The sequence below is a fragment of the Neovison vison genome, chromosome 4 (genome assembly GCF_020171115.1).
Source record: "Neovison vison isolate M4711 chromosome 4, ASM_NN_V1, whole genome shotgun sequence".
Classification (NCBI taxonomy): Eukaryota; Metazoa; Chordata; class Mammalia; order Carnivora; family Mustelidae; genus Neogale; species Neogale vison.
In genome coordinates, this window is record NC_058094.1 from 87,268,012 (window position 1) to 87,281,845 (window position 13,834).

At 38.2% G+C, this 13,834-nt stretch overlaps 1 protein-coding gene across 8 annotated transcripts in view; it reads right to left on the minus strand.

The window, feature by feature from the left end:
* Nucleotides 1–13,834, minus strand: part of SPIDR (scaffold protein involved in DNA repair) — a 693,030-nt gene that overhangs the window by 328,741 nt on the left and 350,455 nt on the right. For all 8 annotated transcript variants that reach the window (XM_044245633.1, XM_044245631.1, XM_044245632.1 and 5 more), the window contains one exon: nucleotides 4,463–4,676. In XM_044245633.1, coding sequence (XP_044101568.1) covers nucleotides 4,463–4,676 — 214 coding nt within the window. The remainder of the gene's footprint in view (nucleotides 1–4,462; nucleotides 4,677–13,834) is intronic.

Consider the following 13,834-nt stretch of genomic DNA (forward strand, 5'->3'; position numbering starts at 1 on the left):
AAAACAGTTGAAAGAACACAAGAAATTACAGGAACAAGACCCTAGACAGGAGGAGCACTGACAGGACAGGGAGGAAATTGCTCACTCATTCCATAGCAAAATTCTAAACTAAAATACTTCAATTTGCTTGACTTTGAAAAACAAAGTAGGAAAGGACAATAAAGCATGAGGAAGGAGATAGTTTCCAATTTTAGATATGGGACCAAAGGAAGGATTCTTGAGAAGGTAACACCTGAATAAATGCCCAGAGAAGATAAGAAAATTGCACACCATGCAGACATGGGGAGGAATGGGATAGAGCACCCCAGCACAGGCAATGGTAAGAATCCAGGCCCCAGGGGGAAAGTGGTGTGGAATCTGAGGACCAGAGTAGAGTCATGGGTGGCCACGATAGAGCTGGGGAAGGAAAGGGGTGGGAGATAAGGCCGCAGAGCTCAGGAGGGGTTTGTGTATGAGGTGAGCAGACACTAGGGCATGTGGAGCCAAAAAGTGGCATGACAACTTACACATTCATAGCTTTAGTTGTCTTGAAAGAGACAGGAGAGCATGGAAAGAAGCAAGGAGTTGATTTAATGAACTGTTGCAATAATCCAGAGGACAATGATTACCTGGAAATGTTCTGACAGTAGAGGTGGCAAGAAGTGCTGGACTCTGTTTGCATTTGGAAGTGGAGCTACCAGAATGTTCCCAAAGGCAGAAGGGAGATTATGAGAAAAAGAGGAGTTGAGGATATGTGGGGAAGCAGAGGGAGGGTCAGGAGCTTGACTCTGCCATGCCTTCAGCACCCAAGTGGAATCATGCCTCAGGCAGTAAGGAATGCTGCTCTGGTGATGGAGCAGAGGGTGGGTCACAGATAGTTCTAGGAGGGATCAGTGTGCCGCTGGCATTTAAAGTTACAAGATGAAATGAAAGCACCAAGGGGGTGAGGTGGACAAGATAGAAAAGAGGTCTAGTACTGAGCCCAGCAGAGCACTTTCTTTGTGAGAAGCCAGAGAAAGGCATGAGGAGCACAGGGGAGGCAGGGAAACAAAGCAGGAGTGAGCACTGCACTGCAAGGAGACATGATGGCCACACAAGTGACCATAGGAGAAGCAGCCTGGAGCTCACTGAGGTCACTGACGATGCCAGGGGTGAGGTATGGGAAATGCTGGGATGGAAGCCTGAACAAACAGGCTCAGTAGAGAATGGGGTCAATATAGCCATGGTGGAAAGAGGAAGTACAGTCAAGATGAATTAAAAAAAAATTTTTTTAATGAACTATTAGGACTTCATCAAGATTAAAAGCTTTTGCACTGCAAAGGAAACAGTCAACAAAACTAAAGACAACTGATGTAATGGGAGGAGATATTTGCAAATGACCTATCAGATAAAGGGCTAGTATCCAAAATCTATAAAGAACTTGTCAAACTCAACACCCAAAGAACAAATAACTCAATCAAGAAATAGACAGAGGACATGAATAGACATTTTGGCAAAGACATCCAAATGGCCAACAGACACATGAAAAATGCTCCACATCACTTGCCCTCAGGAAAAGACAAATCAATACCACAATGAGATACCACCTTATACCAGTCAGAATGGCTAAAATTAACAAGTCAGGAAACTAAAGATATTGGCAAGGATGCGGAGAAAGGGGAACTCTCCTACACTGTTGTTGGGAATGCGAGCTGCTACAGCCACTCTGGAAAATAGTATGGAGGTTCCTCAAAAAGTTGAAAATAGAGCTACCCTACAACCCAGCAATCGCACTACTGGGCATTTGCCCTAAAGATACAAATGTAGTGATCCAAAGGGGCATGTGTACCCGAATCTTTCTAGCAGCAATGTCCACAATAGCCAAACTATGGATCGTGCCTAGATGTCCATCAAGAGATGAATGGATAAAGAAGACGTGGTATATATATACACAATGGAATACTATGAATGGATAAATACTATGAATGGATAAAGAAGATGTGGTATATATATACACAATGGAATACTATGCAGCCATCAAAATCTTGCCATTTGTAACGACGTGGATGGAACTAGAGGATATTATGCTGAGTGAAATAAGTCGATCAGAGAAAGACAATTATCATACAATCTCTCTGATATGACGAATTATGAGGAATCTGAGAGGCAGGGCAGGGGATCATGGGGGCTAAGGAGGGAAAAAATGAAGCAAGATAGGATCAGGAGGGAGGCAAACTATAAGAGACTCTTAATCTCACTAAACAAACTGAAGTTTGCTGGGGGGTGGGCAGGAGGGACAGGGTGGCTGGGTTATGGACACTGGGGAGGGTATGTGCTATGGTGAATGCTGTGAAATGTGTAAGTCTAATGATTCACAGACCTGTACTCCTGGGGCAAATAATACATTACATGTTAATAAAAAGATTTTTTTAACATGGTAGAAAAATAATAGCATGATTTTAGGATGATGCGAAATTTCAGAGAGAGAATTAATGGCACTGTATTCTTTTTTTTTTTTTTTTTAAGATTTTATTTGAGAGACAGAGAGCACAAGCACAAGCAAAGGGGAGGGGGCAGAGGAAGAAGCACTCTCCTCACTGATCAGGGAGCTTGTGGGTCTTGATCCCAGGACCCTGGGATCATGACCTGAGCTGAAGGCAGACACTGAACTGACTGAGGCACCCAGGTGCCCCACTGGTATTGTATTGTATTGTATTTGTAATGACAGTTGGTCATTACAAAATTATTCATAATATCCTCAAACTAAAGAGACTTAACTATAAACAGAAGAACAGATGCATTAATTGCATAAATTAACACAATGGTATACTATAAAGCAATAAAAATGAATTGCTAAATGTAAAACTACTGATGAATCTCCCAAGCATAATATTAAGTGAAAGCAGTAAGGTGAAAAAGAATGCATATTGTATGATTTCTTCATGGTTCTATTTATATGAAATTCTCAAATAGTCCAAGGAATCTTTTATATCATAAGTCAGGATGATAGTCACCTTGTGTGGGAGGGGGAGGAAGAAATGAGAGGGGGTTGGGGTGGTCCCAGGTATGCAATGCATTCTATTTCTTATATGAATAAAAATTACATAGTTGGGGCACCTGGGTGGTTCAGTTAGTTGTGTGGTGGCCTTTCACTTAGGTCATGATCCCAAAACAGGCTCTTGCTCAGTGGGGAGTCTGCCTCTCTCCCTCCCTTTCCTCCTGCCCCTGCTCGGTGCTGTATCTCTCTTTCTCTCAAATAAATAAATAAAATCTTAAAAAAAAAAAAAGAAAAAAAATAAATTACCTAGTCACTTTGTGATTATTTGTAGAAATGTGTACTGAGAATTTGTGTATGATCCTGTATGTATCTTAAACTATTCAAAAAGATATATTAAAAAACAAACAAAATGCAAGTTACCCTATGTCATCCGCAGACTGTTAGGGTAAGAGTTTAAGTAAAGACTGAGAATCACTTACTATGGACACCATGAAAAAAAGATTCCTGTGGGAGGGATGTTTAACTTTTTCTTTCTTTTTTTCTTTTTTTTAAATTTTATTTATTTATTTGACAGAGAGAGACACAGCGAGAGAGGGAACACAAGCCGGGGAGTGGGAAAGGGAGAAGCAGGCTTCCCATGCAGGGCTCAATCCCAGGACCCCAGGATCATGACCTGAGCTGAAGGTAGCTGCTTATAGAAACTGAGCCACCCAGGCGCCCCTGGGATGCTTAACTTTAAAGACCTATAAGTCAACTTCAAACCTAAGAATATAACAGATGAATGAGACTTCTAAAAATCTTCCAGTAAAATCAAGAGTCAGCTTTTAAAATAAGGCTGCTCAAATGTTCCCTCAAAAATAGTAATTTTTTGGGGCACCTGGGTGGCTCAGTGGGTAAGCCTCTGCCTTCGGCTCAGGTCATGATCCCAGGGTCCTGGGATCGAGCCCCGCATCGGGCTCTCTGCTGAGCGGGGAGCCTGCTTCCTCCTCTCTCTTTCTGCCTGCCTCTCTGCCCACTTGTGATCTCTCTCTGTCAAATAAATAAATAAAATCTTTAAAAGAAATAGTAATATTTTCTTCTATTTGTATAAAAAATAATACCCTATAGGGAATTATTCTTTTCATCCTTCCCACAGTGATTAGTAAAGAAATATTAAATTACTGTATATTATCATATTGTCACACAATGCCTCTTACTAAAATTATATTTCAAAGAAAGACAAAAACAAAAACAGCCAGATTTATAAGATACCACTTTGACAGAAATCTTGATATGGTTTTTTCTTCCTCACCCCTCTGCCCTCAAATTATCAAAAATTTCCTGCCAAAAGTTCAAACAAGCATTCAAATACAGTTCAGCACTTCTGTTACATAAAATCTATGTCAAATATTGGCTTCCTTATCCTGGCATTTCTCCATTATAAGGTGACAAAAATGTTCATCATAAAAATATCTTTTAAGACAAACTCACAGTTAGTGACTGCTGGAATCAGTTCTTTGCACTCACCAGGGAGGGTAGATATGGACGATGTCTTCGGGATGTCCCTTGAGGTGGTGAGCAGTCTCCTTTGTGAACAGAACCTTCAGGCCAGTCCTGGGGACCTCACCTTGAGAAGGGCTGTTGGCCTGCAGCCCTGCTAAATGCTCACACATAGCCACTTGGATGGTGCATTCCTCATGCAGCTCTAGAATTTTCACAATTAATACGCCAGATTTTCTACCTAGAAGGTGGGGGGGGGAAGCAAAATAGAGTAAAATAGACATATGGTCAACTGTGAATAAAATATCATGAAAAAAAGAACCACATTAAGATCGCTTTATTCACCTCAAGAAAATGGTTTGTAAACTTTGCAATGTATAGACTCTAACATACTGTGACACCTTTTTAATCAAAGTAACATACATGTTGCATTTTAAGCAACATACAAAATAGTTTTCCATCATAATGAAACAGTCTTGCAAACACAGAAGACTCAGACCCATCATTTCACAGAGCATGTTTTTACACCAAAATTTTAACTCTTTTGATAACCACAACAAAGGAAGTAACATCACTTATTGGTCCTTCTCCTTTCTTATATGCTCCCGCTACCTCATTAACTGCTTTGATTCTCCACTTTGGAAATGATACAAATGGTTGCAAATGTTCTAATGATCACAAAGATTAAAGGTAAGGATTTCTGAGGAATGCTGAATGTTCGGGCTCGATATTTATATAGATGGAATTTAATCTGAATTTAAGTACTGGCTCTCTGATTAATTAAGTTCAGGCAAGACAGATAGCATTTCAACACAATTTTTCATGTGTAAAATGGGGATCATCCACCTGCCTCAAAAAACATTTTTAAGAATTAAATGAGAGAACTAAAGTTGACAGTGTGTATAACCTAAAACCCATATACGTCCCAGAAACTGTCACAACACCAGGAGACTTAAATAAGGATGCATACCTCAGTACTGTTTCACCCTAAGAGCAGAAAACTGGAGCTAGCACAAATCAGTAGGAGGAAAGGTAAGCCATGCTGTGTGCATACAACAGAACACATGTAGAGCAACAGTGGACCAGGTCTATATGTATCAGTATGGACAGATCTCAAAAACAAGAGGGGATGAACAAGATGTGTAGAGTATGATACCTATAATGTTATTTTTTTAAGCACAGAAAACAATAAAGTACTGTTGCAGATATATGTGTAACATAAGTATATAATATGACTAGCAGGATACATAGAAAACCATACTTGAGAAAGAGAGGAGCATGACTCAGGATTTCACACTTATTTGTCATATTGTTTCTATTATAAAAATATGTGGATCAAACAAAGACAAAAGATTAAAATGTTATTAATTCTAGGTGGTAAGTATACTTATGTTTTTCTATTACTTTTTTAATTAAAAAAATAAATGAAATAAAATAACAAAAGCTAAGTGTCTAGCATAGTATCCTGCTAATAATAATAGACACTGATAGTAGTTTTCTTTACCCCTTTAGCCAACTTTTTAATAGTGAATAATAAAAATTAATATTTAAATAGCACCAATGTTTTCATTATAGAATTTAATTTCATTTCCATTTCTTTCTCCCCTTCTTCATTTTGCCCTCACTCTTAACTTTCCATTCCTTCCTTTCTCTAAGTGCCAATAGCCTGTGTTCACATATTAAGCAAGGCCACACCGAGCACTATCTTAAACTACTGTTTCCTGAGGTATGTACCTATCTTGCTACTATTTCTTAAGGTAAGGAAGGAAACAGAATGGGGGAAGGATATGAACAAGCACAATGTCAGGTTGGCAGTACTAGTCACTACGGGAGAGGGAAGTAGAGGAATGAAAACAAGTATTACAGAAAGGCACTAACTAGGAAGTAATCATTGAGTCTCCTCTGCCGCAATAGTTGTTACTTTAATAAAAAGTGGCTCACCTCAATTGGTGAATAGGAAAAGGAGTCAGGATAACAGAAAGGTCACTCTGGTACATACACACCATTTTTCTCATGTAGGGCAGCCAGAGCAATGGGAGGAGAATTAGGATCTTTAGCAGCAAAGAGAAATGCCCTAGGTTTCAGGGATATGTTAACTATAGGAGAATTTGTGGACATATTTGATGAATTTTTAAAACTTGAACCTACAGTCAGGGCCTATCCCTAAAACTATGCAGTAGGCATGGAACCTCTCCCATCAACCAGTGACAGCAGGTGCTGTTCAGAGTGCCAGGGCCCATGAAATCAGGTGGTATGGCAAAGCACACTCTCTTGGGTCTGTGTGGCTGAGTATCTGCCTTGGCAGCCTCTACCCATACTCAGTAGTCTGCCTGAGTTGCATAAAGTTCTCTCCTTGGGTACTAAATATTGTCTTGTGCAGCTCTGACTAAAAGTGAAATAGGTTTTAGTGGTCTGTCCAACCTTACAGTTTCCATAGAACTTTGACAGATTGTATAAAGGCAAGACATTGCAGAAACACGTAGTTATTATAGCAGAAATATCTATATATCTAAGATGAATCACATTGCTACTAACTATACTCTCTCTGAAGATTTTTATGATAAATCCTGGCAATATTCCTAAAACTATGGTTTCTGCTGAAGATACATAGCACTAAATAACTTACAAAATAAACATGCTTTATGGTATTATCTATCACTACAGCCCAGGTGCTTCAGCATAGAGTAAACATAATTTTTTTTGAAGATTTTATTTATTTATTTGAGAGAGAGAGAGAGAGAGCATGAGCAGTGGGGACACAGAGGGAGAGGGAGAAGCAGACTCCTGCCAAACAAGGAGTTCCATGTAGGGCTCAACCCCTGAGACCATGACCTGAGCCCAAGGCAGATGCTTAACCAACTGAGCCACCCAGACATCCCCAGGACAAACATACTTAATGGTACTACCATCACAGCTCTGGTATACTGTGGCATAGAATAAGCACACTGTATAGGATTTTAATAAGCACACTCTGTGGTATTACTATCACCACAGCCATGATGCATTGCAGTATAGGAAAACATGCTTTATGGTAGTATCACTAGAACCTTGGTGTACTGCAGTGTAGAATAAACACCCCATATGGTATTGATTATCACCCTTGTATACTGCCACATGGAATAAACACACTGTATGGTACTGACTATCACTAAAGTCCTGGTGCACTGCAGCATGCCTGGTGACTTAAGTAGGCTTGGTAAACCAGAATGTTGAGCAGTGCCATCTAGGCTCTACCACAGGACTAGAACACCACAATGTTCTCTACAAAGCACTATAAAGTCTCTCATAGAGAACATCCTTCCAACACAGCCTTGGGAGAAACCAGTGGCCTGCCTTCCCTAAAGAAATTAAGGCAGTGTAATTTCCACTTTCTGTGAGGGATAAAAAAGTACAAAGCAACCTAAGACAACTGTATATTTGAAGCAAGCTTTCAATCTGGGCATAAGAGATACTGCTTTTACAAATGAAGATGAATTAAATGGGTGGTATGAAAAGGCATTTCTGTGCCAGCAAGACAACATTTTGCATAAATGCTGTAAGACTCGGTCAAAATATCACTTTGACCAGGAGGTGATTACTGAATTACAGCCAGAAGCAACTATTCCTTCCCTTCTAAAATCCTCAAATACCTTAACTATGCTTATCTTTTTTTAAATAGTGTCCTCATTTTTAAATGGGGACGGTATTAGCCATTCTCAAGAACACTGCAAATATCAGGAGATATAATAAAGAAAGCTCATAGTGCAGGGCATGGTCCATCACACATGTAATAGTAGCAGCCATTGTCAACATGGTCACTGTCAATGTTAACTTTTCAAGGCATTTTTAAATCTATTATCATACTTGACCTACAATAACCCTATGAAATAGATAAGGAAAATATTAATCTCCCATTTTGACATATAAGAAAACTAAAAAAAATCACTTGCTCACATGACTTTCTTAAGATCAGAGAGAATTACTGGCAGGTCAAATCCTAGAAGTTGAGTGTCCTTACAAGTCATGAACCAAAATGTCTCTCAGGTAAATGCTGGTCAAAAACAGGAAATTGTAACTGATGCTTTTTTCCTACTCTATTATGTTAAAACATAAGACTTGTTTAAAATGTAAAGAAAGCATATCCAGTTGAGAAATGGAGGATCTCGTTATGGCTGGACATGGTCAGAGTGTTAACACTGATCATTGCACTGTAAAAGAAAAGGATACTTTTGTCACAGTACTAAATATTGAAGAGTTAAGTGTCACTACGATTAAATGTATAAATAGTAATATATAACACCAAAGACTTTAAATGATTAAGAAAGAGGAATAAAAGTATTCATATGGAAAGTATACCATGGGATATAGTAAGTTCTATCCATATATATGAAGAGCAGATAAAACAGTTCTTAGTTAAAAATGGAAAATATTAACTTAAAAGCTAACACCTGCCAAATGAATGTGTGAATGATTTATCAGCTAACTGCTCTTAAAAAAATCTGGTCTTAAATGGCTAAGAGGCCACAAGGAATCAAGTAAATGATATAAGAACAAAATGTATCTGAGACTCCTGGGTTAAATGACTTTTTTGAAATATATAGGTATTTACTTGATATATAGCCTGGGCCCATTTACATACAAAGTCAACTTCTAAGTAGGTTATGTTAATGAATTAATATGTATTATAATGATAACTTTCATGAACATTTATATAAGAAATACTCTACAAGAAATTAATGAAAATTATACAAGAAAGTACCAAGTGGAACTAATTAGTATGTGGGGATATACCGATGTTGAGATATTGAAATGATCCTCCTTTAGAGAACAGAAACATCTCTAAGTTTTTCTAAGAGAAATACTTTTCACAATATATTTGTCATACTCTAAGTTACTATATTTAATTAACCAAACATTGGCTACATAGTAATATGGAATTTCGCCTTTTATTACTCTCTATCTTCATAGATCTCCCATTCAACTAATCTACACAGCGTCTTGCATTAGAGTATATGGCCTACTGTTTTCTGAAACTGGTGCTTTTTCTCTTCTTCATGCAAATCATCAAAAGTGCCCACCACTCCTTTTTTCCCCTCAGTTCTCACCCATCATTACTTGCACACACAGAATGACAGACAGACACATATGCACATACACATACACACACAGAAGTTGGGATGACAGCACAGCAAGCCTCAGGGATGGACATCTGGGGATTTTAAAGTCTATCAGCTTCCAGTCAAGTAGAAATTCTGTCCTGAACAGATACTTGACACGGCTACTACCAGCTATGATTATTGAAATTCTTCTTGTTGTACTAACTCTGGATTACCATGGTATAATCAGTTCACATTTTACTCTTTTTAAAGATATTTTATAGCTTTCCCCCCCAACCCCCAAAATGATACACACCTTTAGAACCAAAGTGGTTTTATATGGCTGCTTCTGTTAGTTACTTGTGAAATTTTAAATACCTTTAAATAACTCTATGTCCTAATCTATTACTTTCTGGTATATGTGTGTGTGTGTGTGTGTGTGTGTGTGTGTATATATATATATAGAGAGAGAGAGAGAGAGAAAGCACATGCACACCAAAGACTTAAATGATTAAGAAACAGGAATCAAAGGAGTCATACAGAAAGTATGCCACAGGATCTAGTAATTTCTATCCATATATATGAATAGTAGATAGAACAGTTGTTAGTAAAAATGGAAATCCCAGCCTTATAAAATGAAGGAGGGCTAGAGTCCTAGGAATACATATGATTGAGAATATCCCTATCCTCAATTTCAAATGATTGGTTATAGTCTTTTTATGCTCAGTTAGGCCCTCTAAATGCCAAAAGAAACAGGATGGTATTCTGGTGGCTTCAATATCCTCACTAGAAGTCTCAGCTTTCCCCAAAAATTCATTTCACCCCTTCAGAGAAGAGTCCATTCCTCTTCTAGCTAGGACTAAATGTAGTCTGCCTAAACCTGGGTGGCAGGGCATAGGAGATCAGATGACAAAAGCCAACCAGAGAGAGAATCCAAGGTCTTATACCATTGGGTAGACTTGTGTTATTTCCTCTGAGTGTGTTGGGAAATCAATGAGGAAGGTGCATAATCTGCTTTGCTGAGAACAGACTGAGGGTAGAAAGGAAGAAATGGAGAGACCAGTTAGGAGGTTACTGTGGCGGAAAAAAAAGAGAGAGAGAGAGAGAGAGAGAGAGAGACAGAGAGACTATTGTGGCAACCTTGGAGAGATGACAGTAGCTTGCATCTGGGAGGTGAGGAGTGGGGACAGTGGTGGTAAGAAGTGCCTGGAAGCTAGATATATTTTGAACATTGAGCCAACAGAATTTGTTGATGGACTGCAAGTGGGAAATGAAAGAGTCAAGAATGACTCCAATGTTTTGGCTTAAGAAAGGAGAAGTATAATTAATGTTTACTGAGACAGGGAAGATTTCTAGATGACCAGCTTTCTTTGTGTGTTTTTGTGTTGGGGGAGGGGGTGGCCTTGAGAGGGAAGAATACTGGTAATGAAGATATCAGTTTTGGATATATTAAGATTGAGATGCCTCTTAGTTAATACAATAGGCTGACCTTAACGGACCTTTTCATTCTAGTACCTGGCCATTCTAATTTATGGTACATAAGGCCCACTACAGTGTTCTTTTTAAGTATAAATTTATAATAGCCACGCTTGGGCTTGAACCCTTCAATGGTTATCTACTAGATAAAATCCAAACTAATTTCCAGTGTAAAGAAAGTTCTTTGTTACTTGTTATTTCTAGCCCCTCTAATCTCAAATTCCCCAGCTCTACTCAGTATTTTTTATTCTTTCTATAGGAAGGTGAAAACTAGACCATACTTTTAAGAAAGAATTTCATCACCATCTCCCTGGTGAACTCCCTGAACACAAAGTTCTTTTTCCATCCAGCTGAGTTTATTACTCTTGTTTATGTCATCACTGCACCTCTTACTTACCAACATTTTTGCACATAAAATGAATAGTTTTGTCTACTAAACCATGAACTCAGTGCTGTATCTGGATCAGTACCAATAAATATGTATAAACTAAATGAACCCTAATACAAATTGATATAAAGAACTTGGGGAATATTTTACTAGCCTGAATTTCACTGCTAACCAAGATGATTCTAACTTATTTTCCCTTCCCTAAGCTGAACATGATATGCATCCAGAGAATGCAAATTAACTGTGATTCAGGTGATACTCCAAGAAGAAAAATAAACAACACATTTCAAAATAAAACGCAAATGATGTTTTACCTATTCACGGTTTGTATCTTACCTGTCTTCATTAACATGCACTGAAATCTGAATTGTATTTGTACATAATCATATTATCTTTTCTTTTGAGAAGTTACAATTATGCTTAATTTTTACAAAGGATTCCCAAACACCTAGCAATATTATGCTCCTGTGAGTATTCAATGTGTGAAACTCTTATTAATTGCAATACTGATTATTGTTTGTTAAATCAAAACGAGTTTCTCAGTAAATTTTGTAAGCTGCCATTGGATTCATTTCATAATTTCATGATAAAACTTAGAAAGCTCCAAGGAAGACGTCTAGATTATAAAACCTAAAAACTATATTCTGAAGAAATTCACATCTTTATCCTATAATCAGCACAATTACTTCTGTTTAAAATTTATGTTTTCCCATAAAATTTTAAGTCATCTGGCAATGATGAACAGACACATTTGTTAACCACAAGTGCTTACTGAGCTATAAACAAGTGTGTTTTCACTTCTTGATTCCACATTTTTTTTTTGCCTTTTCACCCAGTTTAAAATATTCTTCACCAAAGCCACAGTAATCCTAAGCATGAATCAGAAACCTGAAACCCAACTCTTAAAACAAAAAAACAAAAAAATAAAAAACTAGACAATACTGACCAGGCAACTAGAATGTTCATCACGGTCTGTAGCGATGAGAACTATCAGAATTTAACAAAGCATATCAGCCACCTGGGATTACAGTGACCAGGAATGTCACTGTGATTTGTCCTGCAAAGGCAGCCTATACTGTTTTGGGAGAGGGTAAAGAGGCAATAGAAGGTCCAATTATTTTAAAAATCCAAGTAAGAAAAAAAGTATGCAAAGGTTCCAGGAAGATAGTAGATTCCTAAGTGAAGTTTATACAAAACTGGACAAGAAGGGATACTCTGGTTTGAATATTTGTGTCCCCCCAAAATTCATATGTTGAAGTCCTAACTCTCAGAGTGGCTGTATTTGGAGACAGGACTACCAAGAAAGTAATTTTTTTTTATTATGTTAGTCACCATACACTGTATTAGTTTTTGGTGTAGTGTTCCATGATTCATTGTTTGCATATAACATCCAGTGCTCCATGCAATACATGCCCTCCTTAATATCTATCACCCGGCTAACCCATGCCCCTACCTCTCTCCCCTCTAAAACCTTCAGTTTGTTTCTCAAAGTCCACAGTCTTTCATTGTTCATCTCCCCCTCCGACTTCTCCTCCTTCATTTTTCCCTTCCTTCTCCTAATGTTCTCCATGGTATTCCTTATGTTCCACAAATAAGTGAAACCATATGATAATTATCTTTCTATGCTTATTGCACTTAGCATAAACTCCTCCAGTTCCATCCATGTTGATTTAAAAGTTGGGTGTTCATCCTTTCTGATGGCTGAGTAATATTCCATTGTATATATGGACCATATCTTCTTTATCCATTTGTCTGTTGAAGGGCATCTTGCCTCTTTCCACTGTTTGGCTATTGTGGACAATGCTGCTATGAACACAAGGGTGCATATGGCCCTCCAAGAAAGTAAAGTTGAATGAGGCCATAGGGTGGGGCTCAGATCCGATAGGATTAGTGTTCTTATAAGAAGAGACATCAGAAAGTTCCATCTCTCACTACCAAGCAAACAGAAAAGGCCACAAGAGCACATAGCCAGATACCTGCTGCCTACAAACAAGAAAAGCAAAGTTTTCACTAGAAACTGGCCATGGTGGAACCCTGTGGCTTTGTTTAAGCCACAAAGTCTATGATATTTTGTTATGGCAGCTCAAGCTAGGTACTGATGTAACAAATAACTAAAAAAGTGGAAGTAGCTTTACAGCTGCTTAATGGGTAGAGGCTGGAGGAGTTCTGAGGTACATTCTAGAAATATGTATGTTAAGGGTAATTCTGGTGAGGTATCAAACAGAAATGAGCAAGAGACTATTAGAAACAGGAGGAAAGTAGATTACTATGAACTGAATGTTTGTATACCATCAAAATTCTTATGTTGAGGCCCTAATCCCTAATTGTAGTGATTAGAGATGACAGTTTCAAAAATAATGAAGTCATGAGAATGGAGTTCGTATGAATTACGTCCCCCTTACAATGAGGGACGTAAGAGAGATATCTCTTTTTGCCATGTGAGGATACAGCAGGGTGGCC